Source organism: Salmo salar, chromosome 02 (genome assembly GCF_965601325.2).
Source record: "Salmo salar chromosome 02, fSalSal1, whole genome shotgun sequence".
NCBI classification, from domain to species: Eukaryota; Metazoa; Chordata; class Actinopteri; order Salmoniformes; family Salmonidae; genus Salmo; species Salmo salar.
Window position 1 is genome coordinate 4,049,740 of NC_138292.1, and position 27,761 is coordinate 4,077,500.

Below are 27,761 nucleotides of genomic sequence, written 5' to 3' on the forward strand. Positions count from 1 at the left end.
AGAGAGGACAGTCTGGCTATAGAGACCGCTCGTCACAGACAAACCTGGCTGACCAGAGAGGACAGTCTGGCTGTCCAGAGAGGACAGTCTAGCTATAGAGACCGGTCGTCACAGACAAACCTGGCTGTCCAGAGAGGACAGTCTGGCTATAGAGACCGGTCGTCACAGACAAACCTGGCTGCCCAGAGAGGACAGTCTGGCTATAGAGACTGGTCGTCACAGACAAACCTGGCTGTCCAGAGAGGACAGTCTGGCTATAGAGACCGGTCGTCACAGACAAACCTGGCTGCCCAGAGAGGACAGTCTGGCTATAGAGACCGGTCGTCACAGACAAACCTGGCTGTCCAGAGAGGACAGTCTGGCTATAGAGACCGGTCGTCACAGACAAACCTGGCTGCCCAGAGAGGACAGTCTGGCTATAGAGACCGGTCGTCACAGACAAACCTGGCTGTCCAGAGAGGACAGTCTGGCTATAGAGACCGGTCGTCACAGACAGACCTGAGAGGACAGTCTGTGCTCACTCTGCTCCAGGGGAGAGGTAGAGACAGAGCTGTATTTCCTGTTACACTGTGACAAATACTCAGACCTAAGAGAATATTTCTTTCACAAAATTATCATTCAGTACAAAGAATTTGAAACTACAAAAGATGAAGAAAAAGCCAAAATGTACCAAATGTGCATCCTCCTGCCACAACCTGAGGGAAAGCCAGTGAAAAGTGCAATTCAATGTAAAGAATATTTCCCATTTAGTTTTAGTTTTGTCTTTCATACCAGGTCATGTGTCTTCTCAGTCATGTTGACACTGGTCTACTACCATCGCTTTAATGTATTATTACTCTCATTAATATTGTAGTTGTTGTTAATGGTAATCACATGTCCACTACTACTATTATTATTGCTGTTGGTCCCACCATTTATTTATACATGTATACTTTGACAATGTAAGTCATTTTACATGCCATGTAATAAAGTCTATTGAACTGAATTAAGAGAGAGATGGAGAGAGAGAGAGAGATGGAGAGAGAGAGAGAGATGGAGAGAGAGAGATGGAGAGAGAGAGATGGAGAGAGAGAGAGAGATGGAGAGAGAGATGGCGAGAGAGAGAGAGATGGAGAGAGAGAGATGGAGAGAGAGAGAGAGATGGAGAGAGAGAGAGATGGCGAGAGAGAGAGATGGAGAGAGAGAGAGAGAGATGGAGAGAGAGAGATGGAGAGAGAGAGAGAGATGGAGAGAGAGAGAGATGGCGAGAGAGAGAGATGGAGAGAGAGAGAGATGGTGAGAGAGAGAGAGATGGAGAGAGAGATAGATGGCGAGAGAGAGAGATGGAGAGAGAGAGAGATGGCGAGAGAGAGAGAGATGGAGAGAGAGAGAGCGATGGAGAGAGAGTGAGCGATGGAGAGAGAGAGAGAGAGAGAGAGATGGCGAGATAGTTTCAGACCAAGATAACAATGAAAACATCTTAATTCACAGAAAAACTCCTCAAACGTCTACTTGTAAAACCAGAAGAAATCCAATAGGGCCACATCTACAGTAGGTCTCAGACAGACAGATGGTTCTGACCCTACCCGAGGTTACTATTCCTCAACACCACCAATGAGATCCCTGCAGTATTCACTCCATAACCCACACCACACACACACACACACACACACACACACACACACACACACACACACACACACACACACAGACACAGACACAGACACAGACACAGACACACACACACACAGACACAGACACAGACACACACAGACACACACACACACACACACACACACACACACACACACAGGCACACACACACAGACACACACAGACACAGGCACACACACAGACACACACACACACACACACACACACACACACACACAGACACAGGCACACACACACAGACACAGACATAATTGTGTAGATCCTATTCCAATGGTGAAGTATGCCTTCTGGCCTTTCTGATTTGGGAGAGAGGGAGACGAGAGTCAGAGGAGGAGGAGGAGGAGAGGAGAGAGGTTGGAGGAAGGTTGCCAGGCTCGGGTAGAGGAAGATAACCAGCTACCTTAAGAGAATCTCTTTACTTTCCACCCTGAAATCACATCTTCATTCTGGGTTGAATAGGAGCAGGAATTTGATCAAACACCATGAACCCAAAGCTGACCTTGGGAGACAGAGTTGCATCCCAAATGGCATCCCATTTCCCTATATAGTGCACTACCCCTTATGGACCCTGGTCTAAAGTCACGCACTAGAAAGGGAATAGGGTGCCATTTTGGACACAGATCACTATTTCAGCCTATTAGGAGCTGAGGCCTGGGCTGAGATTGCTGCCGCTCCTGTTACAGCCCAAAGCAGTCAGTCGCTCTCCTCTCCCGGAACCTTCCGGAGTCAGGGACGGCAGAAAATAATCTTGATAAGCCAAATAATAAACCACTTATCTTTATTTTAAACTAGGGGGGAGGACATGGAGGGACGTAGGAGAGGACATGGAGGGACGTAGGGGAGGACATGGAGGGACGTAGGGGAGGACATGGAGGGACGTAGGGGAGGACATGGAGGGACGTAGGAGAGGACATGGAGGGACGTAGGGGAGGACATGGAGGGACGTAGGGGAGGACATGGAGGGACGTAGGGGAGGACATGGAGGGACGTACGGGAGGACATGGAGGGACGGAGGGGAGGACATGGAGGGGGAAACGTGGAGGGACACTGGAGGTCCAACAGGGTTTGGATTGGCCACTAATAAGGCCTGGACCCGAGGCAGTGAGGTGTTCATCAGAAAGAAACACGGATGTGAATCTCTCAGCTCAAATGCCTTCAGTAGTTCTACATGAACAGACTAACGGACAGACAGCTGTTCATTGGGAGACATGCTGTCTGTCCATCAAAGAGACTTGGAGAGGGAATAGGGTCCCCATAGGGCTCTGGTCAACAGTAGTGCACTACATAGGGATTAGGGCCCCCATAGGGCTCTGGTCAACAGTAGTGCACTACATAGGGAATAGGGTCCCCATAGGGCTCTGGTCAACAGTAGTGCACTACATAGGGATTAGGGTCCCATTTGGGACACAGTCAGAGACGTTCATCCATCTGCTTGAACCAGTCAGATCTCAGACTTTAACAAATACGACACACATTTCTACTGCCTTGATAGCGAAGGACAGCAACATATCAACACACTACATCTAAATCAATCAAACATATTGACGTCCCACAAAAAGCTGCTGTGCAATGAGTCACCAGAACATGTCAAAACAACGTCCTCACCACCTTCAAATTAGGTCACTGATGTCTTACTGAGAAGACAACTGAACTGAGGAACGCTGGGCATTTAGCTCCTAATAACATGCAAATCAATGCAAATCAACGCAGCCAAAACAGGTTGACGTCCCAATTGGCCTGCGTCTGTCTGCTCAGACTAGAGAGGAGAACGGCATCGACGTAACGTTCATTTAGAAACGTGTTGTGTGTTAACGTGTTGTGTGTTAACGTGTTGTGTGTGTTAACGTGTTGTGTGTGTTAACGTGTTGTGTGTGTGTTAACGTGTTGTGTGGTAACGTGTTGTGTGTGTTAACGTGTTGTGTGTGTGTTAACGTGTTGTGTGTGTTAACGTGTTGTGTGTGTGTTAACGTGTTGTGTGTGTTAACGTGTTGTGTGTGTGTTAACGTGTTGTGTGTGTGTTAACGTGTTGTGTGTTAACGTGTTGTGTGTGTTAACGTGTTGTGTGTTAACGTGTTGTGTGTTAACGTGTTGTGTGTTAACGTGTTGTGTGGTAATGTGTTGTGTGTTAACGTGTTGTGTGTTAACGTGTTGTGTGTTAACGTGTTGTGTGTTAATATGTTGTGTGTGTGTTAACGTGTTGGGTGTGTGTTAACGTGTTGTGTGTTAACGTGTTGTGTGTTAACGTGTTGTGTGTTAACGTGTTGTGTGTGTTAACGTGTTGTGTGTTAACGTGTTGTGTGTGTTAACGTGTTGTGTGTTAACGTGTTGTGTGTTAACGTGTTGTGTGTTAACGTGTTGTGTGGTAATGTGTTGTGTGTTAACGTGTTGTGTGTTAACGTGTTGTGTGTTAACGTGTTGTGTGTTAATATGTTGTGTGTGTGTTAACGTGTTGGGTGTGTGTTAACGTGTTGTGTGTTAACGTGTTGTGTGTTAACGTGTTGTGTGTTAACGTGTTGTGTGTGTTAACGTGTTGTGTGTTAACGTGTTGTGTGTGTTAACGTGTGTGTGTGTTAACGTGTTGTGTGTGTTAACGTGTTGTGTGTAACGTGTTGAGTGTTAACGTGTTGAGTGTTAACGTGTTGTGTGTGTTAACGTGTTGTGTGTTAACGTGTTGTGTGTTAACGTGTTGTGTGTTAACGTGTTGTGTGTGTGTTAACGTGTTGTGTGTTAACGTGTTGTGTGTTAACGTGTTGTGTGTGTTAACGTGTTGTGTGTGTGTTAACGTGTTGTGTGTTGTTAACGTGTTGTGTGTTAACGTGTTGTGTGTGTTAACGTGTTGTGTGTTAACGTGTTGTGTGTTAACGTGTTGTGTGTGTTAACGTGTTGTGTGTGTTAACGTGTTGTGTGTTAACGTGTTGTGTGTGTTAACGTGTTGTGTGTGTTAACGTGTTGTGTGTGTTGTGTGTTAACGTGTTGTGTGTGTTAACGTGTTGTGTGTTAACGTGTTGAGTGTTAACGTGTTGTGTGTGTTAACGTGTTGTGTGTTAACGTGTTGTGTGTTAACGTGTTGTGTGTGTGTTAACGTGTTGTGTGTTAACGTGTTGTGTGTTAACGTGTTGTGTGTTGTTAACGTGTTGTGTGTTAACGTGTTGAGTGTTAACGTGTTGTGTGTGTTAACGTGTTGTGTGTTAACGTGTTGTGTGTTAACGTGTTGAGTGTTAATGTGTTGTGTGTGTTAACGTGTTGTGTGTTAACGTGTTGTGTGTTAACGTGTTGTGTGTTAACGTGTTGAGTGTTAACGTGTTGTGTGTGTTAACGTGTTGTGTGTTAATGTGTTGTGTGAGTGTTAACGTGTTGTGTGTTGTGTGTGTTAACGTGTTGTGTGTTAACGTGTTGTGTGTTAACGTGTTGTGTGTTAACATGTTGTGTGTGTGTTAACGTGTTGTGTGTGTTAACATGTTGAGTGTTAACGTGTTGTGTGTGTTCACGTGTTGTGTGTTAACGTGTTGTGTGTTAACGTGTTGTGTGTGTTAACGTGTTGTGTGTTAACAGCTCTGACAGCCTGACTCGGCCCTGGACAGCCTGACTCGACCCCTGGAGCTCTGCCTGACTCGGCCCTGGAGCTCTGACAGCCTGACTCGGCCCTGGAGCTCTGACAGCCTGACTCGGCCCTGGAGCTCTGACAGCCTGACTCGGCCCTGGAGCTCTGACAGCCTGACTCGGCCCTGGAGCTCTGACAGCCTGACTCGGCCCTGGAGCTCTGACAGCCTGACTCGGCCCTGGAGCTCTGACAGCCTGACTCGGCCCTGGAGCTCTGACAGCCTGACTCGGCCCTGGAGCTCTGAGCACCTTGGTTCTATAAGACAGCAGTTGAAGGGGAATGTGTATATTGAAAGGCCTGCGTATAACAATTTGACATGGTTTTATGAGTTGAATGTAAGTTCTTTTCCAGGTACATACTGTGAAATGTGGGCTATGGCGTTTCCTGAGGTAACAATGAGGTAGGAATGTGGAAGGATCTCCAATCAGTTCTGAGAGGTATGGACAGAGGAATGCTGTACTTCAAGACTTAGCCTTGTCCTTAGAAACATCCACATTCTGTGCTACCACTGCCGTCAGCCACAGCTTGCTCTTTGTGTTCATGGGGGAAAGTAAAGTTAGATTCTATTCTGTGTACGCTGAATGCTTTGCTTATAAGTTACCTGGCTTTGTGTTGATGGGGGAAATGAAGTATACAATATTTTTTTGTGTTTATTCTATTCTGTGGGCCACATGTTCATAAGTAACTTCACTATGAGCACATTCAACAATATCTGTGAAGAATATAGGTGGATAAATAGCCAGTACTTAACCACTTCACTGAGTCTACAGGAACAACAAGAACATGGCTTCATAGCAGCTGTATTATGTTCATGGTTCATCAGTTTAAGTTGATTTACCAATACATCGTTTCAACCCATCGAACATACAGTTTTTAATTCAACAGATCTGGATGGTCCTGTAGACTGGCTCTCTCTTCTTTATTCAACAGACCTGGATGGTCCTGTAGACTGGCTCTCTCTTCTTTAGTCTGTTCTGTTTATTCAACAGACCTGGATGGTCTGTAGACTGGCTCTCTCTTCTTTAGTCTGTTCTGTTTATTCAACAGACCTGGATGGTCCTGTAGACTGGCTCTCTCTTCTTTAGTCTGTTCTGTTTATTCAACAGACCTGGATGGTCTGTAGACTGGCTCTCTCTTCTTTAGTCTGTTCTGTTTATTCAACAGACCTGGATGGTCCTGTAGACTGGCTCTCTCTTCTTTAGTCTGTTCTGTTTATTCAACAGACCTGGATGGTCTGTAGACTGGCTCTCTCTTCTTTAGTCTGTTCTGTTTATTCAACAGACCTGGATGGTCCTGTAGACTGGCTCTCTCTTCTTTAGTCTGTTCTGTTTATTCAACAGACCTGGATGGTCCTGTAGACTGGCTCTCTCTTCTTTAGTCTGTTCTGTTTATTCAACAGACCTGGATGGTCCTGTAGACTGGCTCTCTCTTCTTTAGTCTGTTCTGTTTATTCAACAGACCTGGATGGTCTGTAGACTGGCTCTCTCTTCTTTAGTCTGTTCTGTTTATTCAACAGACCTGGATGGTCTGTAGACTGGCTCTCTCTTCTTTAGTCTGTTCTGTTTATTCAACAGACCTGGATGGTCTGTAGACTGGCTCTCTGTTCTTTAGTCTGTTCTGTTTATTCAACAGACCTGGATGGTCTGTAGACTGGCTCTCTCTTCTTTAGTCTGTTCTGTTTATTCAACAGACCTGGATGGTCTGTAGACTGGCTCTCTCTTCTTTAGTCTGTTCTGTTTATTCAACAGACCTGGATGGTCTGTAGACTGGCTCTCTGTTCTTTAGTCTGTTCTGTTTATTCAACAGACCTGGATGGTCCTGTAGACTGGCTCTCTCTTCTTTAGTCTGTTCTGTTTATTCAACAGACCTGGATGGTCCTGTAGACTGGCTGTCTCTTCTTTAGTCTGTTCTGTTTATTCAACAGACCTGGATGGTCTGTAGACTGGCTCTCTCTTCTTTAGTCTGTTCTGTTTATTCAACAGACCTGGATGGTCTGTAGACTGGCTCTCTCTTCTTTAGTCTGTTCTGTTTATTCAACAGACCTGGATGGTCTGTAGACTGGCTCTCTCTTCTTTATTCAACAGACCTGGATGGTCTGTAGACTGGCTGTCTCTTCTTTATTCAACAGACCTGGATGGTCTGTAGACTGGCTCTCTCTTCTTTAGTCTGTTCTGTTTATTCAACAGACCTGGATGGTCTGTAGACTGGCTCTCTCTTCTTTAGTCTGTTCTGTTTATTCAACAGACCTGGATGGTCTGTAGACTGGCTCTCTCTTCTTTAGTCTGTTCTGTTTATTCAACAGACCTGGATGGTCCTGTAGACTGGCTCTCTCTTCTTTAGTCTGTTCTGTTTATTCAACAGACCTGGATGGTCCTGTAGACTGGCTGTCTCTTCTTTAGTCTGTTCTGTTTATTCAACAGACCTGGATGGTCTGTAGACTGGCTCTCTCTTCTTTAGTCTGTTCTGTTTATTCAACAAACAATAAGGATAAAAAAAACTAAATGTTCTGACATTTCGTTTATCTCTGTAGCTCAGTTGGTAGAGCACGGTGCTTGAAACGACAGGATAGTGGGTTCGATTCCTGGGACCACCTGTATGTAAAATGTATCCAGGTATGACTAAGTCGCTTTGGATAAAAGCGTCTGCTAAACGTAAAATTCACCTCTCACCTTTTTAACCCCGCTGGCGCTGGACATCACGCATAAGAGGTTAAAACGTTTTGAAGTTCCCCGTTAGGACCTACAGGTCAGCCGGTGCTAAGGGGTCTTCCCCATTCAATCCCGTTAACGTGGGTGTAGGGACACTAGAGAACCGACACCCTATTCCTTAAATAGTGCACTACTTTTGACAAGAGCCCTATGCACTTCATAGGGAAATAGGGAACTATTTGGGACCCTTAGCCCCGGTGTCAAATACTTCTCCCTACCTCACCCAGAGAGACAGATGGAAGGGTTAGGATATGTCTCTATGTGCTGGTGATGATAATAGACCTACCCAGGCAGGCCAAGACAGAGACCTACCCAGGCAGGCCAAGACAGAGACCTACCCAGGCAGGCCAAGACAGAGACCTACCCAAGCAGACCAAGACAGAGACCTACCCAAGCAGGCCAAGACAGAATACAGAGACCTACCCTAGCAGACCAAGACAGAATACAGAGACCTACCCTAACAGACCAAGTCAGAATACAGAGACCTACCCTAACAGACCAAGACAGAGACCTACCCAAGCAGGCCAAGACAGAGACCTACCCAGGCAGACCAAGACAGAATACAGAGACCTACCCTAGCAGACCAAGTCAGAGACCTACCCAGGCAGGCCAAGACAGAGACCTACCCAAGCAGACCAAGTCAGAGACCTACCCAGGCAGACCAAGTCAGAGACCTACCCAAGCAGACCAAGACAGAGACCTACCCAGGCAGGCCAAGACAGAGACCTACCCAGGCAGACCAAGACAGAGACCTACCCAGGCAGACCAAGACAGAGACCTACCCAAGCAGACCAAGACAGAGACCTACCCAGGCAGACCAAGACAGAGACCTACCCAGGCAGACCAAGACAAAGACCTACCCAGGCAGACCAAGACAGAGACCTACCCAGGCAGGCCAAGACAGAGACCTACCCAAGCAGACCAAGACAGAGACCTACCCAAGCAGACCAAGACAGAGACCTACCCAAGCAGACCAAGACAGAATACAGAGACCTACCCAAGCAGACCAAGACAGAATACAGAGACCTACCCAAACAGACCAAGACAGAATACAGAGACCTACCCAAACAGACCAAGACAGAATACAGAGACCTACCCTAGCAGACCAAGACAGAATACAGAGACCTACCCTAGCAGACCAAGACAGAGACCTACCCTAACGGACCAAGACAGAATACAGAGACCTACCCAAACAGACCAAGACAGAATACAGAGACCTACCCTAACAGACCAAGACAGAATACAGAGACCTACCCTAGCAGACCAAGACAGAATACAGAGACCTACCCTAACAGACCAAGACAGAATACAGAGACCTACCCTAACAGACCAAGACAGAATACAGAGACCTACCCAAACAGACCAAGACAGAATACAGAGACCTACCCTAACAGACCAAGACAGAATACAGAGAAAACAAGCGTTAGAGACAAACAGACGTTCAGACCCGTGATTCAGGGACCTCTGGTAAGGGCTGCAGGTATTAGATGACAGGGGAAATGTCCTGGGGGGGGATGACAGGGGTTTTCCAACCTCTCCTCTGGGATCCCCAGCTGTTTCACCATGTTGTTGTAGCCCTGAACTAGCTGACCTGATTGACCAATCAGGGGCTTGATGATTAGTAACCCTGAACTAGCTGACCTGATTGACCAATCAGGGGCTTGATGATTAGTAACCCTGAACTAGCTGACCTGATTGACCAATCAGGGGCTTGATGAATTGTAACCCTGAACTAGCTGACCTGATTGACCAATCAGGGGCTTGATGATTAGTAGACAAGTTGAATCAGGTGTGTCAGCTGTGGAATAGACTGCATGGAACGGCTGGGGTTCTCCGAGGAGAAGAGGGAAAACCAGCTGGTCTATAAACTAATCATGTTTGATGAACTTTGATCCACAAAAACAACACGAGTAGTTCTCAGTGGTGAGGAAGACGTAGCAAGCTGATTCTCATATTTTAAAAACAGTGATTTGAAAGTACAGTTCAACACAAAGGTATTACTGACCAGGGGAAGAACAGGCAGAACTGTGTTGTTGCTATGCCTTGTAGGAAACTGAACAGGTGTGTCTGGAGAGAAAGACAGAGAGAGAAACAGAGAGAGAGAGTAAAATAGAGAGAGAGAGAGAGAGAGAGAGAGAGAGAGAGAGAAAGAGAGAGAAATAAAGAGCGCACATTCCTCTTTGTAGCGGTCCTGTCTGTAGTCTCCTATGGCTGACTGGCACACCTGGTGCCGTAGTCTGTAGTCTGTCTCTCCTCCCCACAGCAGCATCAGTCAGCTCAGACAGGCAGCAGTGTCTACTCTACCGCAGGGCCACACATAAATACCATCCTCCAGATGGCCAGAGAAAACAGTCTAACCCAGCCCAGCCCCATCTCTACCCAGCCCAGACCCATCCCTACCCAGTCCCATCCCTACCCAGTCCCATCTCTACCCAGCCCCATCCCTACCCAGCCCCATCCCTACCCAGCCCTATCTCTACCCAGTCCCATCTCTACCCAGCCCCATCCCTACCCAGCCCTATCTCTACCCAGCCCCATCCCTACCCAGCCCCATCCCTACCCAGCCCCATCTCCACCCAGCCCCATATCTACCCAGCCCCATCCCTACCCAGCCCCATCCCTACCCAGCCCCATCCCTACCCAGCCCCATCTCTACCCAGTCCCATCCCTACCCAGCCCCATCCCTACCCAGCCCAGCCCCATCCCCACCCAGCCCCATCTCTACCCAGCCCCATCTCTACCCAGCCCCATCCCTACCCAGCCCTATCTCTACCCAGCCCCATCCCTACCCAGCCCCATCCCTACCCAGCCCTATCTCTACCCAGCCCCATCTCTACCCAGCCCCATCTCTACCCAGCCCAGACCCATCCCTACCCAGCCCCATCCCTACCCAGCCCCATCTCTACCCAGCCCCATCCCTACCCAGCCCAGACCCATCCCTACCCAGTCCCATCCCTACCCAGACCCATCTCTACCCAGCCCCATATCTACCCAGCCCCATCCCTACCCAGCCCCATCTCTACCCAGTCCCATCCCTACCCAGCCCAGACCCATCCCTACCCAGTCCCATCCCTACCCAGCCCCATCCCTACCCAGCCCCATCTCTACCCAGCCCCATCTCTACCCAGCCCCATCTCTACCCAGCCCAGACCCATCCCTACCCAGTCCCATCTCTACCCAGCCCCATCTCTACCCAGCCCCATCCCTACCCAGTCCCATCCCTACCCAGTCCCATCTCTACCCAGCCCCATCTCTACCCAGCCCCATCTCTACCCAGCCCCATATCTACCCAGCCCCATCCCTACCCAGCCCCATCTCTACCCAGCCCCATCTCTACCCAGTCCCATCCCTACCCAGCCCCATCTCTACCCAGCCCCATCTCTACCCAGCCCAGACCCATCCCTACCCAGCCCCATCCCTACCCAGTCCCATCCCTACCCAGCCCCATCTCTACCCAGCCCCATCCCTACCCAGCCCCATCCCTACCCAGCCCCATCTCTACCCAGCCCCATCCCTACCCAGCCCCATCTCTACCCAGCCCCATCTCTACCCAGTCCCATCCCTACCCAGCCCAGACCCATCCCTACCCAGTCCCATCCCTACCCAGCCCCATCTCTACCCAGCCCCATCTCTACCCAGCCCCATCTCTACCCAGCCCCATCTCTACCCAGCCCAGTCCCATCCCTACCCAGCCCCATATCTACCCAGCCCCATCCCTACCCAGCCCCATCTCTACCCAGCCCCATCTCTACCCAGTCCCATCCCTACCCAGCCCAGACCCATCCCTACCCAGTCCCATCCCTACCCAGCCCCATCCCTACCCAGCCCCATCTCTACCCAGCCCCATCTCTACCCAGCCCCATCTCTACCCAGCCCAGACCCATCCCTACCCAGTCCCATCCCTACCCAGTCCCATCTCTACCCAGCCCCATCCCTACCCAGCCCCATCTCTACCCAGCCCCATCCCTACCCAGCCCAGACCTATCCCTACCCAGTCCCATCCCTACCCAGCCCCATCTCTACCCAGCCCCATCTCTACCCAGCCCAGACCCATCCCTACCCAGTCCCATCCCTACCCAGTCCCATCTCTAGCCAGCCCCATCTCTACCCAGCCCCATATCTACCCAGCCCCATCCCTACCCAGCCCCATCTCTACCCAGCCCCATCCCTACCCAGCCCCATCTCTACCCAGCCCCATATCTACCCAGCCCCATCCCTACCCAGCCCCATCTCTACCCAGCCCCATCTCTACCCAGCCCAGTCCCATCCCTACCCAGCCCAGTCCCATCCCTACCCAGTCCCATCTCTACCCAGCCCCATCCCTACCCAGCCCCATCTCTACCCAGCCCCATCCCTACCCAGTCCCATCCCTACCCAGCCCAGTCCCATCCCTACCCAGTCCCATCTCTACCCAGCTCCATCCCTACCCAGCCCCATCTCTACCCAGCCCTACCCAGCCCTATCTCTACCCAGCCCCATCTCTACCCAGCCCCATCCCATCCCTACCCAGCCCCATCCCATCCCTACCCAGCCCCATCCCTACCCAGCCCAGGCCCATCTCTACCCAGCCCCATCTCTACCCAGCCCCATCCCTACCCAGCCCCATCCCTACCCAGCCCCATCTCTACCCAGCCCCATCCCTACCCAGTCCCATATCTACCTATCCCCATATCAGCCCAGCCCCATATCTACCCAGCCCCATCTCTACCCAGCCCCATCCCTACCCTGCCCAGCCCCATCCCTACCCAGCCCCATCTCTACCCAGCCCAATCCCTATCCAGCCCCATCTCTACCCAGCCCCATCCCTACCCAGCCCCATCCCTACCCAGCCCAGCCCCATCCCTACCCAGCCCCATCCCTACCCAGCCCAGCCCCATCCCTACCCAGCCCCATCTCTACCCAGCCCAGCCCCATCCCTACCCAGCCCCATCTCTACCCAGCCCCATCTCTACCCAGCCCCATCCCTACCCAGCCCCATCCCTACCCAGCCCCATCTCTACCCAGCCCCATCCCTACCCAGCCCAGCCCCATCTCTACCCAGCCCCATCTCTACCCAGCCCAGCCCCATCCCTACCCAGCCCAGCCCCATCTCTACCCAGCCCAGACTGGCTCCATCCGTTTGCCAAAGCTTATATTGGTGAACGGATGGAGAGGGAGGGAAGAGGGAGGGAGGGAGGGAGGGAGGGAGGGAGGGAGGGAGGGAGGGAGGGAGGGAGGGAGGGAGGGAGGGAGGGAGGGAGGGAGGGAGGGAGGGAGGGAGGGAGGGAGGGATGGGCTGCTTTGGTTAGCGCTTCACCTCCTGTCCAGCCGGACACCGCTGGGCGCTGAGGCCCCATGCCTTCACACAGTGATGAATGGTTAGGAGCATCTAATGGATGGCTTCCTCCACCGCTGCCTCTTCAGGAAGAGCTGAGGAGGTCTTGCAGGCAGGCCAGGCATGCGGGAGGAGCAGGGAAGTCATTTTAATGACCCCGATGTGACTAAGGTTTAGTGTAGTGTCGCGGGGCGGCCATGTTGTTTCAACCACGGGAAATGAACCAGGCTTTAAGCAGTGAAACGACGGGGTGAGACTCACCCACCAGTAAAGGTGGGAAGTTGCAGCCCAGCCGGTGTCTGTTTAGTGATAATAATAACTACAACCCCAGTGGTGTGGGAATTGAAGTCGTAGTCTCAGGAGATTTAGAGCACCTGAATGCACATCATCTCCAGGAAGACATGATCTAGTCCTGGTTGAACCACATATGAGCTAGTCCTGGTTAAACCACAGATGAGCTGGTCCTGGTTAAAGTCCTGTTTAGACCTTGTGGCCTTCAGTAATGGTTTGGTACACTTCACTGGAGTGTATTTAGTATAGAAAGAATCCATAGAACTGGCCGCCCCATTCAAATTGACAGGATTAGAGGTTCCAAGCCCATTCAATTTGACAGGATTAGAGGTTCCAAGCCAATTCAAATTGACAGGATTAGAGGTTCCAAGCCCATTCAAATTGACAGGATTAGAGGTTCCAAGCCCATTCAAATTGACAGGATTAGAGGTTCCAAACCCGTTCAAATTGACAGGATTAGAGGTTCCAAACCCGTTCGAATTGACAGGATTAGAGGTTCCAAGCCCGTTCGAATTGACGGGATTAGAGGTTCCAAGCCCATTCAAATTGACAGGATTAGAGGTTCCAAACCCATTCAAATTGACAGGATTAGAGGTTCCAAGCCCATTCAAATTGACAGGATTAGAGGTTCCAAACCCATTCAAATTGACAGGATTAGAGGTTCCAAACCCATTCAATGGATTCTATTTCTACGGTATTGATCCTGCCACAGTTTCAAACAATGATAGCAAATGTTGAAAATAATTGTTATTGGTCACTCTGACAGAGCTCCAGAGTTCCTGTTCATTAATATTGAACATGATGTGGAAACTTCTCAGAATACACATTTGCATTGTCAATAATGAATGATGAAATTGAAACATAAATACATAAAAAGCCAATATCCTATTTTCTCTTGATGGATTTAAGGATATAAAACAGACAACAACAAAAAAATGCTGCAATTGAAGACAGATAAAAATATGAGAAATGAGAAATGTCTCGTTGAAATGAACCGACTGACTAGTACTACAGCTGAATTACTCATAGTGGTAGAATTCAGTCTGAGGGAAACGAATGGCTCATTTCACAAACAGATCTGTATTAATTACCATTAATGCTGAGAGAGAGAGAGATTTCACACACACACACACACACACACACACACACACACACACACACACACACACACACACACACACACACACACACACACACACACACAGAGAGAGAGAGGGAGATATTAAGAGAGAGGAGAACTCCAGTCTCTCTGAATGTGCTAATCCAGTGTGGTATAAAACACTCCAGGACATATAATATTCACAGGACATGTTCTTGACATAATTGGAACAGGATTTTTTTATGTTCAGATGACGAGAGGGAGAACTTTTAGTCCTGTTTTTTTCCTTGATAAGAGACACAAACTTCCAAAATATTAAATATTCAGAATCAGACGTACTAAAAGACGTTTAAATACATCTCCTGCTCGACTATTTATTAGGTCTGACAGCTGGGTGAATCAAGCCCATCGTCATCGGAAACATCCAGGCAATAATACAGCCTTAATGTCTCGTGTCGATATAGTAGTTATGATAATACGATGAGGTGGCTGAGTTTAGGCTGGCGTCCTTTCAGACATGTCACTGGCAGTAGTGGGTGGGGGCTGGTTCCATTTCAAGTCAGTCTCTTTCATTTTCCCTCAATGGAATTGCTGTTAATCTCCTGAATTGACTAAACTGAAATGGAATTGATCCCAACGTCTTCTGCCATCTGTAGTCTCATTAGCAGAGCCCCAGCTTGTGGTTTAGCCCGACACTGAGCCATTATAACAGGCCTTGATGTAGTCCCACATGTGAAATGGGTTGAAACACCTGTACAAACAGAGCTGAGCCTGGGCCTGAGGCTCTGACACAAATGGCACCCCATTACCTATATAGTGCACTACCTTTGACCAGGGCCCATCGGGTAGTGCACTATAATAGGGAATTATAGGGCCATTTGGGACATACCACTGATGTTGAGTGAGGCCTGATGTGTAGGCCTTTATCCAGACAGGTCTGCCAGTATCCCTGTGTGTGTTTAAGATGAATCAAATTGCAGTCGGACTGCACAGAATCACAAATTCTCTTACACCCTGAATAACTACTGACTAAACTGAGTGACTCTGTGCCTTTCTCTAACTGATACCCCCAAACATACTGCTAGAACCCTGTTCCACTCAGCCCTGCTCATCTCATACTACTGTACTGAAACTCTACCTCCTCCAAACACTCTGATCCATGTTAAACTCTCCTGCCTCCAAACACTCTGGTCCATGTTAAACTCTATTCTCTCCAAACACTCTGGTTCATGTTAAACTCTATTCTCTCCAAACACTCTGGTCCATGTTAAACTCTACTGCCTCCAAACACTCTGGTCCACGTTAAACTCTACTGCCTCCAAACACTCTGGTCCATGTTAAGCTCTATTCTCTCCAAACACTCTGGTCCATGTTAAACTCTATTCTCTCCAAACACTCTGGTCCATGTTAAACTCTCCTGCCTCCAAACACTCTGGTCCATGTTAAACTCTATTCTCTCCAAACACTCTGGTCCATGTTAAACTCTATTCTCTCCAAACACTCTGGTCCATGTTAAACTCTACTGCCTCCAAACACTCTGGTCCATGTTAAACTCTATTCTCTCCAAACCCTCTGGTCCACGTTAAACTCTACTGCCTCCAAACACTCTGGTCCACTTTAAACTCTACTGCCTCCAAACGCTCTGGTCCATGTTAAACTCTATTCTCTCCAAACACTCTGGTCCATGTTAAACTCTATTCTCTCCAAACACTCTGGTCCACGTTAAAATCTACTGCCTCCAAACACTCTGGTCCATGTTAAACTCTACTGCCTCCAAACACTCTGGTCCATGTTAAACTCTACTGCCTCCAAACACTCTGGTCCATGTTAAACTCTACTGCCTCCAAACACTCTGGTCCATGTTAAACTCTATTCTCTCCAAACACTCTGGTCCATGTTAAACTCTACTGCCTCCAAACACTCTGGTCCATGTTAAACTCTACTGCCTCCAAACACTCTGGTCCATGTTAAACTCTACTGCCTCCAAACACTCTGGTCCATGTTAAACTCTACTGCCTCCAAACACTCTGGTCCATGTTAAACTCTACTGCCTCCAAACGCTCTGGTCCATGTTAAACTCTACTGCCTCCAAACCCTCTGGTCCATGTTAAACTATACTGCCTCCAAACACTCTGGTCCATGTTAAACTCTACTGCCTCCAAACACTCTGGTCCATGTTAAACTCTACTGCCTCCAAACACTCTGGTCCATGTTAAACTATACTGCCTCCAAACACTCTGGTCCATGTTAAACTCTACTGCCTCCAAACACTCTGGTCCATGTTAAACTCTACTGCCTCCAAACACTCTGGTCCATGTTAAACTCTACTGCCTCCAAACACTCTGGTCCATGTTAAACTCTACTGCCTCCAAACACTCTGGTCCATGTTAAACTCTATTCTCTCCAAACACTCTGGTCCATGTTAAACTCTATTCTCTCCAAACACTCTGGTCCATGTTAAACTCTATTCTCTCCAAACACTCTGGTCCATGTTAAACTCTACTGCCTCCAAACACTCTGGTCCATGTTAAAATCTACTGCCTCCAAACACTCTGGTCCATGTTAAACTCTACTGCCTCCAAACACTCTGGTCCATGTTAAACTCTATTCTCTCCAAACACTCTGGTCCATGTTAAACTCTATTCTCTCCAAACACTCTGGTCCACGTTAAACTCTACTGCCTCCAAACACTCTGGTCCACTTTAAACTCTACTGCCTCCAAACGCTCTGGTCCACGTTAAACTCTACTGCCTCCAAACACTCTAGTCCATGTTAAACTCTACTGCCTCCAAACACTCTGGTCCATGTTAAACTCTACTGCCTCCAAACACTCTGGTCCATGTTAAACTATATTCTCTCCAAACGCTCTGGTCCATGTTAAACTCTACTGCCTCCAAACACTCTGGTCCATGTTAAACTCTATTCTCTCCATACCCTCTGGTCCATGTTAAACTCTACAGCCTCCAAACACTCTGGTCCATGTTAAACTCTACTGCCTCCAAACACTCTGGTCCATGTTAAACTCTCCTGCCTCCAAACACTCCGGTCCATGTTAAACTCTACTGCCTCCAAACACTCTGGTCCATGTTAAACTCTACTGCCTCCAAACACTCTGGTCCACGTTAAACTCTACTGCCTCCAAACGCTCTGGTCCATGTTAAACTCTACTGCCTCCAAACCCTCTGGTCCATGTTAAACTCTACTGCCTCCAAACACTCTGGTCCATGTTAAACTCTCCTGCCTCCAAACACTCCGGTCCATGTTAAACTCTACTGCCTCCAAACACTCTGGTCCATGTTAAACTCTACTGCCTCCAAACACTCCGGTCCACGTTAAACTCTACTGCCTCCAAACGCTCTGGTCCATGTTAAACTCTACTGCCTCCAAACACTCTGGTCCATGTTAAACTCTACTGCCTCCAAACACTCTGGTCCATGTTAAACTCTACTGCCTCCAAACACTCTGGTCCATGTTAAACTCTACTGCCTCCAAACACTCTGGTCCACGTTAAACTCTACTGCCTCCAAACACTCTGGTCCACGTTAAACTCTACTGCCTCCAAACACTCTGGTCCATGTTAAACTCTACTGCCTCCAAACACTCTGGTCCATGTTAAACTCTACTGCCTCCAAACACTCTGGTCCATGTTAAACTCTACTGCCTCCAAACACTCTGGTCCACGTTAAACTCTACTGCCTCCAAACACTCTGGTCCATGTTAAACTCTACTGCCTCCAAACACTCTGGTCCATGTTAAACTCTATTCTCTCCAAACACTCTGGTCCATGTTAAACTCTACTGCCTCCAAACACTCTGGTCCATGTTAAACTCTACTGCCTCCAAACACTCTGGTCCATGTTAAACTCTACTGCCTCCAAACACTCTGGTCCATGTTAAACTCTACTGCCTCCAAACAATCTGGTCCATGTTAAACTCTACTGCCTCCAAACACTCTGGTCCATGTTAAACTCTACTGCCTCCAAACACTCTGGTCCATGTTAAACTCTACTGCCTCCAAACAATCTGGTCCATGTTAAACTATATTCTCTCCAAACACTCTGGTCCACGTTAAAATCTACTGCCTCCAAACACTCTGGTCCATGTTAAACTCTACTGCCTCCAAACACTCTGGTCCATGTTAAACTCTACTGCCTCCAAACACTCTGGTCCATGTTAAACTCTACTGCCTCCAAACACTCTGGTCCATGTTAAACTCTATTCTCTCCAAACACTCTGGTCCATGTTAAACTCTACTGCCTCCAAACACTCTGGTCCATGTTAAACTCTACTGCCTCCAAACACTCTGGTCCATGTTAAACTCTACTGCCTCCAAACACTCTGGTCCATGTTAAACTCTACTGCCTCCAAACACTCTGGTCCATGTTAAACTCTACTGCCTCCAAACGCTCTGGTCCATGTTAAACTCTACTGCCTCCAAACCCTCTGGTCCATGTTAAACTATACTGCCTCCAAACACTCTGCTCCATGTTAAACTCTACTGCCTCCAAACACTCTGGTCCATGTTAAACTCTACTGCCTCCAAACACTCTGGTCCATGTTAAACTATACTGCCTCCAAACACTCTGGTCCATGTTAAACTCTACTGCCTCCAAACACTCTGGTCCATGTTAAACTCTACTGCCTCCAAACACTCTGGTCCATGTTAAACTCTACTGCCTCCAAACACTCTGGTCCATGTTAAACTCTACTGCCTCCAAACACTCTGGTCCATGTTAAACTCTATTCTCTCCAAACACTCTGGTCCATGTTAAACTCTATTCTCTCCAAACACTCTGGTCCATGTTAAACTCTATTCTCTCCAAACACTCTGGTCCATGTTAAACTCTACTGCCTCCAAACACTCTGGTCCATGTTAAAATCTACTGCCTCCAAACACTCTGGTCCATGTTAAACTCTACTGCCTCCAAACACTCTGGTCCATGTTAAACTCTATTCTCTCCAAACACTCTGGTCCATGTTAAACTCTATTCTCTCCAAACACTCTGGTCCACGTTAAACTCTACTGCCTCCAAACACTCTGGTCCACTTTAAACTCTACTGCCTCCAAACGCTCTGGTCCACGTTAAACTCTACTGCCTCCAAACACTCTAGTCCATGTTAAACTCTACTGCCTCCAAACACTCTGGTCCATGTTAAACTCTACTGCCTCCAAACACTCTGGTCCATGTTAAACTATATTCTCTCCAAACGCTCTGGTCCATGTTAAACTCTACTGCCTCCAAACACTCTGGTCCATGTTAAACTCTATTCTCTCCATACCCTCTGGTCCATGTTAAACTCTACAGCCTCCAAACACTCTGGTCCATGTTAAACTCTACTGCCTCCAAACACTCTGGTCCATGTTAAACTCTATTCTCTCCAAACACTCTGGGCCATGTTAAACTCTACTGCCTCCAAACACTCTGGTCCATGTTAAACTCTACAGCCTCCAAACACTCTGGTCCATGTTAAACTCTACTGCCTCCAAACACTCTGGTCCATGTTAAACTCTCCTGCCTCCAAACACTCCGGTCCATGTTAAACTCTACTGCCTCCAAACACTCTGGTCCATGTTAAACTCTACTGCCTCCAAACACTCTGGTCCACGTTAAACTCTACTGCCTCCAAACGCTCTGGTCCATGTTAAACTCTACTGCCTCCAAACCCTCTGGTCCATGTTAAACTCTACTGCCTCCAAACACTCTGGTCCATGTTAAACTCTCCTGCCTCCAAACACTCCGGTCCATGTTAAACTCTACTGCCTCCAAACACTCTGGTCCATGTTAAACTCTACTGCCTCCAAACACTCCGGTCCACGTTAAACTCTACTGCCTCCAAACGCTCTGGTCCATGTTAAACTCTACTGCCTCCAAACACTCTGGTCCATGTTAAACTCTACTGCCTCCAAACACTCTGGTCCATGTTAAACTCTACTGCCTCCAAACACTCTGGTCCATGTTAAACTCTACTGCCTCCAAACACTCTGGTCCACGTTAAACTCTACTGCCTCCAAACACTCTGGTCCACGTTAAACTCTACTGCCTCCAAACACTCTGGTCCATGTTAAACTCTACTGCCTCCAAACACTCTGGTCCATGTTAAACTCTACTGCCTCCAAACACTCTGGTCCATGTTAAACTCTACTGCCTCCAAACACTCTGGTCCACGTTAAACTCTACTGCCTCCAAACACTCTGGTCCACGTTAAACTCTACTGCCTCCAAACACTCTGGTCCATGTTAAACTCTACTGCCTCCAAACACTCTGGTCCATGTTAAACTCTATTCTCTCCAAACACTCTGGTCCATGTTAAACTCTACTGCCTCCAAACACTCTGGTCCATGTTAAACTCTACTGCCTCCAAACACTCTGGTCCATGTTAAACTCTACTGCCTCCAAACACTCTGGTCCATGTTAAACTCTACTGCCTCCAAACAATCTGGTCCATGTTAAACTCTACTGCCTCCAAACACTCTGGTCCATGTTAAACTCTACTGCCTCCAAACACTCTGGTCCATGTTAAACTCTACTGCCTCCAAACAATCTGGTCCATGTTAAACTATATTCTCTCCAAACACTCTGGTCCATGTTAAACTCTACTGCCTCCAAACACTCTGGTCCATGTTAAACTCTACTGCCTCCAAACAAGAAGAAGAACTCTGGTAAAATATGTGATGAAATGTAACCAGGTGTGATGTGGTGCAACGTGGTGTGATCATACACACTTAAACATCAACTTAAATCAGGGGTGTAACTAACTCACCAGTTGGGCGGGGACCTGGTCCATCTTGGCGGCGGGGGTGCCAGGCCGGGGGTAGAACTGGTTGATGAAGAGGCTGGGGAAGCGATACTCCTTCACCAGGTCACATGTCTCCTGGAAGTCAGCATCCGTCTCCCCTGGGAAACCACAGATGATGTCCGTTGCGATGGTGATACCAGGAACCCTGAGAGAGGGAGGGAGAGAGAGGAGAGAGAAAAGGTTATTTACCTAATCAATATCTCAATGAAAGCACCTAAACACCTCCAATTGGACCAGGATCATTCACATTCATAGCTTTACATATCACAATGTGGAATCAGGGGAAGACGAACAAGAAACTAAAGACATGTTAGAAAAACATGTCAAGGAAACGTAAATGTAACTAACTACAGTGTGTGATGCAAGTGTGTTGAAAATCAACATTGGCCTGTGATGTCTGTCCACTGTTGCTATGCAGATCTTCTCTGTGGGATAATTCCTGCAACAGGACCCTTATTAGCAGCCTCAATGGCAATTGGTTATTGGCCGGGTCCGTGGTTGAATGAGAACCTCTGCAGAGGACTGGGTCATTGATCCTGGCTTGTATAGATTCTGTTATTATTGATCTCTGATTCACAGGTACAAACCAACTTCAAGGCTAGCTCATGCTGAACATGGTGGAACCACCACAACAGAACAGAGAGGTGGAATAGTGGAGCAGCAGACAACCTGTCATGTCCAGAGAGAGAGGTGGAATAGTGGAGCAGCAGACAACCTGTCATGTCCAGAGAGAGAGGTGGAATAGTGGAGCAGCAGACAACCTTTCATGTCCAGAGAGAGAGGTGGAATAGTGGAGCAGCAGACAACCTGTCATGTCCAGAGAGAGAGGTGGAATAGTGGAGCAGCAGACAACCTTTCATGTCCAGAGAGAGAGGTGGAATAGTGGAACAACAGACAACCTGTCATGTCCAGAGAGAGTGGTGGAATAGTGGAACAACAGACAACCTTTCATGTCCAGAGAGACAGGTGGAATAGTGGAACAACAGACAACCTTTCATGTCCAGAGAGAGAGGTGGAACAGTGGAACAGCAGACAACCTTTCATGTCCAGAGAGAGAGGTGGAATAGTGGAGCAGCAGACAACCTTTCATGTCCAGAGAGAGAGGTGGAATAGTGGAACAGCAGACAACCTTTCGTGTTTCCTGCTGAGACGGATGAGGTTGGGAGACAAGTATCTGAAATGAACCCTCGACTTCTGTGGACAGCCTGAGAAACCAAACTCTGCCGACCAAAAGAACAAATACCAACAGTCTCAGAATAAGAGCTTTAAGATCATAATACATGAGGTAATATGGGCAGGAAGGACCTGATCCTAGATCAGCACTCCTACACCGAAACGCTTGATACACGCGGCCCCTGATCCTAACTCTGGATACACACGGCCCCTGATCCTAACTCTGGATACACACGGCCCCTGATCCTAACTCTGGATACACACGGCCCCTGATCCTAACTCTGGATACACACGGCCCCTGATCCTAACTCTGGATACACGCGGCCCCTGATCCTAACTCTGGATACACACGGCCCCTGATCCTAACTCTGGATACACACGGCCCCTGATCCTAACTCTGGATACACACAGCCCCTGATCCTAACTCTGGATACACGCGGCCCCTGATCCTAACTCTGGATACACACGGCCCCTGATCCTAACTCTGGATACACACGGCCCCTGATCCTAACTCTGGATTCACACGGCCCCTGATCCTAACTCTGGATACACACGGCCCCTGATCCTAACTCTGGATACACGCGGCCCCTGATCCTAACTCTGGATACACACGGCCCCTGATCCTAACTCTGGATACACACGGCCCCTGATCCTAACTCTGGATACACACGGCCCCTGATCCTAACTCTGGATACACGTGGCCCTTGATCCTAACTCTGGATACACGCGGCCCCTGATCCTAACTCTGGATACACGCGGCCCCTGATCCTAACTCTGGATACACGCGGCCCCTGATCCTAACTCTGGATTCACACGGCCCCTGATCCTAACTCTGGATACACACGGCCCCTGATCCTAACTCTGGATTCACGCGGGCCCTGATCCTAACTCTGGATACACGCAGCCCCTGATCCTAACTCTGGATACGGCCCCTGATCCTAACTCTGGATTCACACGGCCCCTGATCCTAACTCTGGATACGGCCCCTGATCCTAACTCTGGATACACACGGCCCCTGATCCTAACTCTGGATACACGCGGCCCCTGATCCTAACTCTGGATACACGCGGCCCCTGATCCTAACTCTGGATACACACGGCCCCTGATCCTAACTCTGGATACACACGGCCCCTGATCCTAACTCTGGATACACATGGCCCCTGATCCTAACTCTGGATACACGCGGCCCCTGATCCTAACTCTGGATACACACGGCCCCTGATCCTAACTCTGGATACACATGGCCCCTGATCCTAACTCTGGATACACGCGGCCCCTGATCCTAACTCTGGATACACGCGGCCCCTGATCCTAACTCTGGATACACACGGCCCCTGATCCTAACTCTGGATACACACGGCCCCTGATCCTAACTCTGGATACACACGGCCCCTGATCCTAACTCTGGATACACACGGCCCCTGATCCTAACTCTGGATACACACGGCCCCTGATCCTAACTCTGGATACACACGGCCCCTGATCCTAACTCTGGATACACACGGCCCCTGATCCTAACTCTGGATACACACGGCCCCTGATCCTAACTCTGGATACACACGGCCCCTGATCCTAACTCTGGATACACACGGCCCCTGATCCTAACTCTGGATACACGCGGCCCCTGATCCTAACTCTGGATACACACGGCCCCTAATCCTAACTCTGGATACACGCGGCCCCTGATCCTAACTCTGGATACACGCGGCCCCTAATCCTAACTCTGGATACACACGGCCCCTGATCCTAACTCTGGATACACGCGGCCCCTAATCCTAACTCTGGATACACACGGCCCCTGATCCTAACTCTGGATACACGCGGCCCCTAATCCTAACTCTGGATACACACGGCCCCTGATCCTAACTCTGGATACACGCGGCCCCTAATCCTAACTCTGGATACACACGGCCCCTAATCCTAACTCTGGATACACATGGCCCCTGATCCTAACTCTGGATACACACGGCCCCTGATCCTAACTCTGGATACACACGGCCCCTGATCCTAACTCTGCTGATCGTATTCCTCTACCTGCTGTTGTGGGTTGGAGTCTCCTGCGGCATCATTACCATCTCCTCCAGACATCAAATGTGGATCAATGTGTCTTATTGACAGACGTCCATTTCTAATCACATGAGGTGGATCGTTGTGTTTCCAGGAGATAACCCCCCCTGGCCTACTGACGTCTGCTCGGCCCAGAGTCCTTCACATTCAAGAGGTTCAGCAGGACTCTGGGGAATCCTTCACCTTTCCCATCAACCCAAGTGGAGGAATACAAACACTGTCTTACTGTACATTCCTGTTCCCGGTCCTTGTTCCCCGGTCATATACAGAGTCTTACTGTACATTCCTGTTCCCAGGCCTTGTTCCCCTGTCATATACAGAGTCTTACTGTACATTCCTGTTCCCAGGCCTTGTTCCCCTGTCATATACAGAGTCTTACTGTACATTCCTGTTCCCAGGCCTTGTTCCCCGGTCATATACAGAGTCTTACTGTACATTCCTGTTCCCAGGCCTTGTTCCCCTGTCATATACAGAGTCTTACTGTACATTCCTGTTCCCAGGCCTTGTTCCCCTGTCATATACAGAGTCTTACTGTACATTCCTGTTCCCAGGCCTTGTTCCCCGGTCATATACAGAGTCTTACTGTACATTCCTGTTCCCAGGCCTTGTTCCCCTGTCATATACAGAGTCTTACTGTACATTCCTGTTCCCAGTCCTTGTTCCCCGGTCATATACAGAGTCTTACTGTACATTCCTGTTCCCAGGCCTTGTTCCCCGGTCATATACAGAGTCTTACTGTACATTCCTGTTCCCAGGCCTTGTTCCCCTGTCATATACAGAGTCTTACTGTACATTCCTGTTCCCAGGCCTTGTTCCCCGGTCATATACAGAGTCTTACTGTACATTCCTGTTCCCAGGCCTTGTTCCCCGGTCATATACAGAGTCTTACTGTACATTCCTGTTCCCAGGCCTTGTTCCCCTGTCATATACAGAGTCTTACTGTACATTCCTGTTCCCAGGCCTTGTTCCCCGGTCATATACAGAGTCTTACTGTACATTCCTGTTCCCAGGCCTTGTTCCCCTGTCATATACAGAGTCTTACTGTACATTCCTGTTCCCAGGCCTTGTTCCCCGGTCATATACAGAGTCTTACTGTACATTCCTGTTCCCAGGCCTTGTTCCCCTGTCATATACAGAGTCTTACTGTACATTCCTGTTCCCAGGCCTTGTTCCCCGGTCATATACAGAGTCTTACTGTACATTCCTGTTCCCAGGCCTTGTTCCCCGGTCATATACAGAGTCTTACTGTACATTCCTGTTCCCAGGCCTTGTTCCCCTGTCATATACAGAGTCTTACTGTACATTCCTGTTCCCAGGCCTTGTTCCCCTGTCATATACAGAGTCTTACTGTACATTCCTGTTCCCAGGCCTTGTTCCCCGGTCATATACAGAGTCTTACTGTACATTCCTGTTCCCAGGCCTTGTTCCCCGGTCATATACAGAGTCTTACTGTACATTCCTGTTCCCAGGCCTTGTTCCCCGGTCATATACAGAGTCTGTGTTCCAATTGCCATACTATCATACCACTCTGCTCAGCTTGAGTCTGTGGGTTTGTATTGTAGTCAGATGGGTTGTATGTCTGTGGGTTTGTATTGTAGTCAGATGGCTTGTCTGTCTGTGGGTTTGTATTGTAGTCAGATGGGTTGTATGTCTGTGGGTTTGTATTGTAGTCAGATGGGTTGTCTGTCTGTGGGTTTGTATTGTAGTCAGATGGCTTGTCTGTCTGTGGGTTTGTATTGTAGTCAGATGGTTTGTGTTGTCTGTCTGTGGGTTTGTGTTGTAGTCAGATGGGTTTGTATTGTAGTCAGATGGGTTGTCCGTCTGTGGGTTTGTATTGTAGTCAGATGGGTTGTGTTGTTTGTCTGTGGGTTTGTATTGTAGTCAGATGGGTTTGTATTGTAGTCAGATGGGTTGTCTGTCTGTGGGTTTGTGTTGTAGTCAGATGGGTTTGTATTGTAGTCAGATGGGTTGTCCGTCTGTGGGTTTGTATTGTAGTCAGATGGGTTTGTATTGTAGTCAGATGGGTTGTCCGTCTGTGGGTTTGTATTGTAGTCAGATGGGTTTGTATTGTAGTCAGATGGGTTTGTATTGTAGTCAGATGGGTTTGTATTGTAGTCAGATGGGTTGTCCGTCTGTGGGTTTGTATTGTAGTCAGATGGGTTTGTATTGTAGTCAGATGGGTTTGTATTGTAGTCAGATGGGTTGTCCGTCTGTGGGTTTGTATTGTAGTCAGATGGGTTTGTATTGTAGTCAGATGGGTTTGTATTGTAGTCAGATGGGTTTGTATTGTAGTCAGATGGGTTTGTATTGTAGTCAGATGGGTTGTCCGTCTGTGGGTTTGTATTGTGAGGTAGCGGGCTGAGGGAGAGCGGTGAACGTGCAGCGTCGTCCCACAGTGACCAGTCACCCAGATAACTGTCCTCTGGACACTGAGACGAGCTTCACTCTGTTCTAAACAGCAGCCTTCAAAGACCACTTCAGGACCTTCACACCTTCATCTGGTTGATGCCAGTGGGGTCCCTCATCTGGTTGATGCCAGTGGGGTCCCTCATCTGGTTGATGCCAGTGGGGTCCTCATCTGGGTGATGCCAGTGGGGTCTTCATCTGGTTGATGCCAGCGGGGTCCTCATCTGGGTGATGCCAGTGGGGTCCCTCATCTGGTTGATGCCAGTGGGGTCCTCATCTGGTTGATGCCAGTGGGGTCCTCATCTGGTTGATGCCAGTGGGGTCCTCATCTGGTTGATGCCAGTGGGGTCCTCATCTGGTTGATGCCAGTGGGGTCCTCATCTGGGTGATGCCAGTGGGGTCCTTCATCTGGTTGATGCCAGTGGGGTCCCTCATCTGGTTGATGCCAGTGGGGTCCCTCATCTGGTTGATGCCAGTGGGGTCCCTCATCTGGTTGATGCCAGTGGGGTCCTTCATCTGGTTGATGCCAGTGGGGTCCTCATCTGGTTGATGCCAGTGGGGTCCTCATCTGGTTGATGCCAGTGGGGTCCTTCATCTGGTTGATGCCAGTGGGGTCCTCATCTGGTTGATGCCAGTGGGGTCCTCATCTGGT

At 48.7% G+C, this 27,761-nt stretch overlaps 1 protein-coding gene across 3 annotated transcripts in view; it reads right to left on the reverse strand.

The window, feature by feature from the left end:
• LOC106597444 (threonylcarbamoyladenosine tRNA methylthiotransferase) overlaps positions 1 to 27,761 on the reverse strand; it is an 811,125-nt gene that overhangs the window by 173,292 nt on the left and 610,072 nt on the right. For all 3 annotated transcript variants that reach the window (XM_082959157.1, XM_082959161.1, XM_082959159.1), the window contains exon 11: positions 21,428 to 21,608. In XM_082959157.1, coding sequence (XP_082815283.1) covers positions 21,428 to 21,608 — 181 coding nt within the window. The remainder of the gene's footprint in view (positions 1 to 21,427; positions 21,609 to 27,761) is intronic.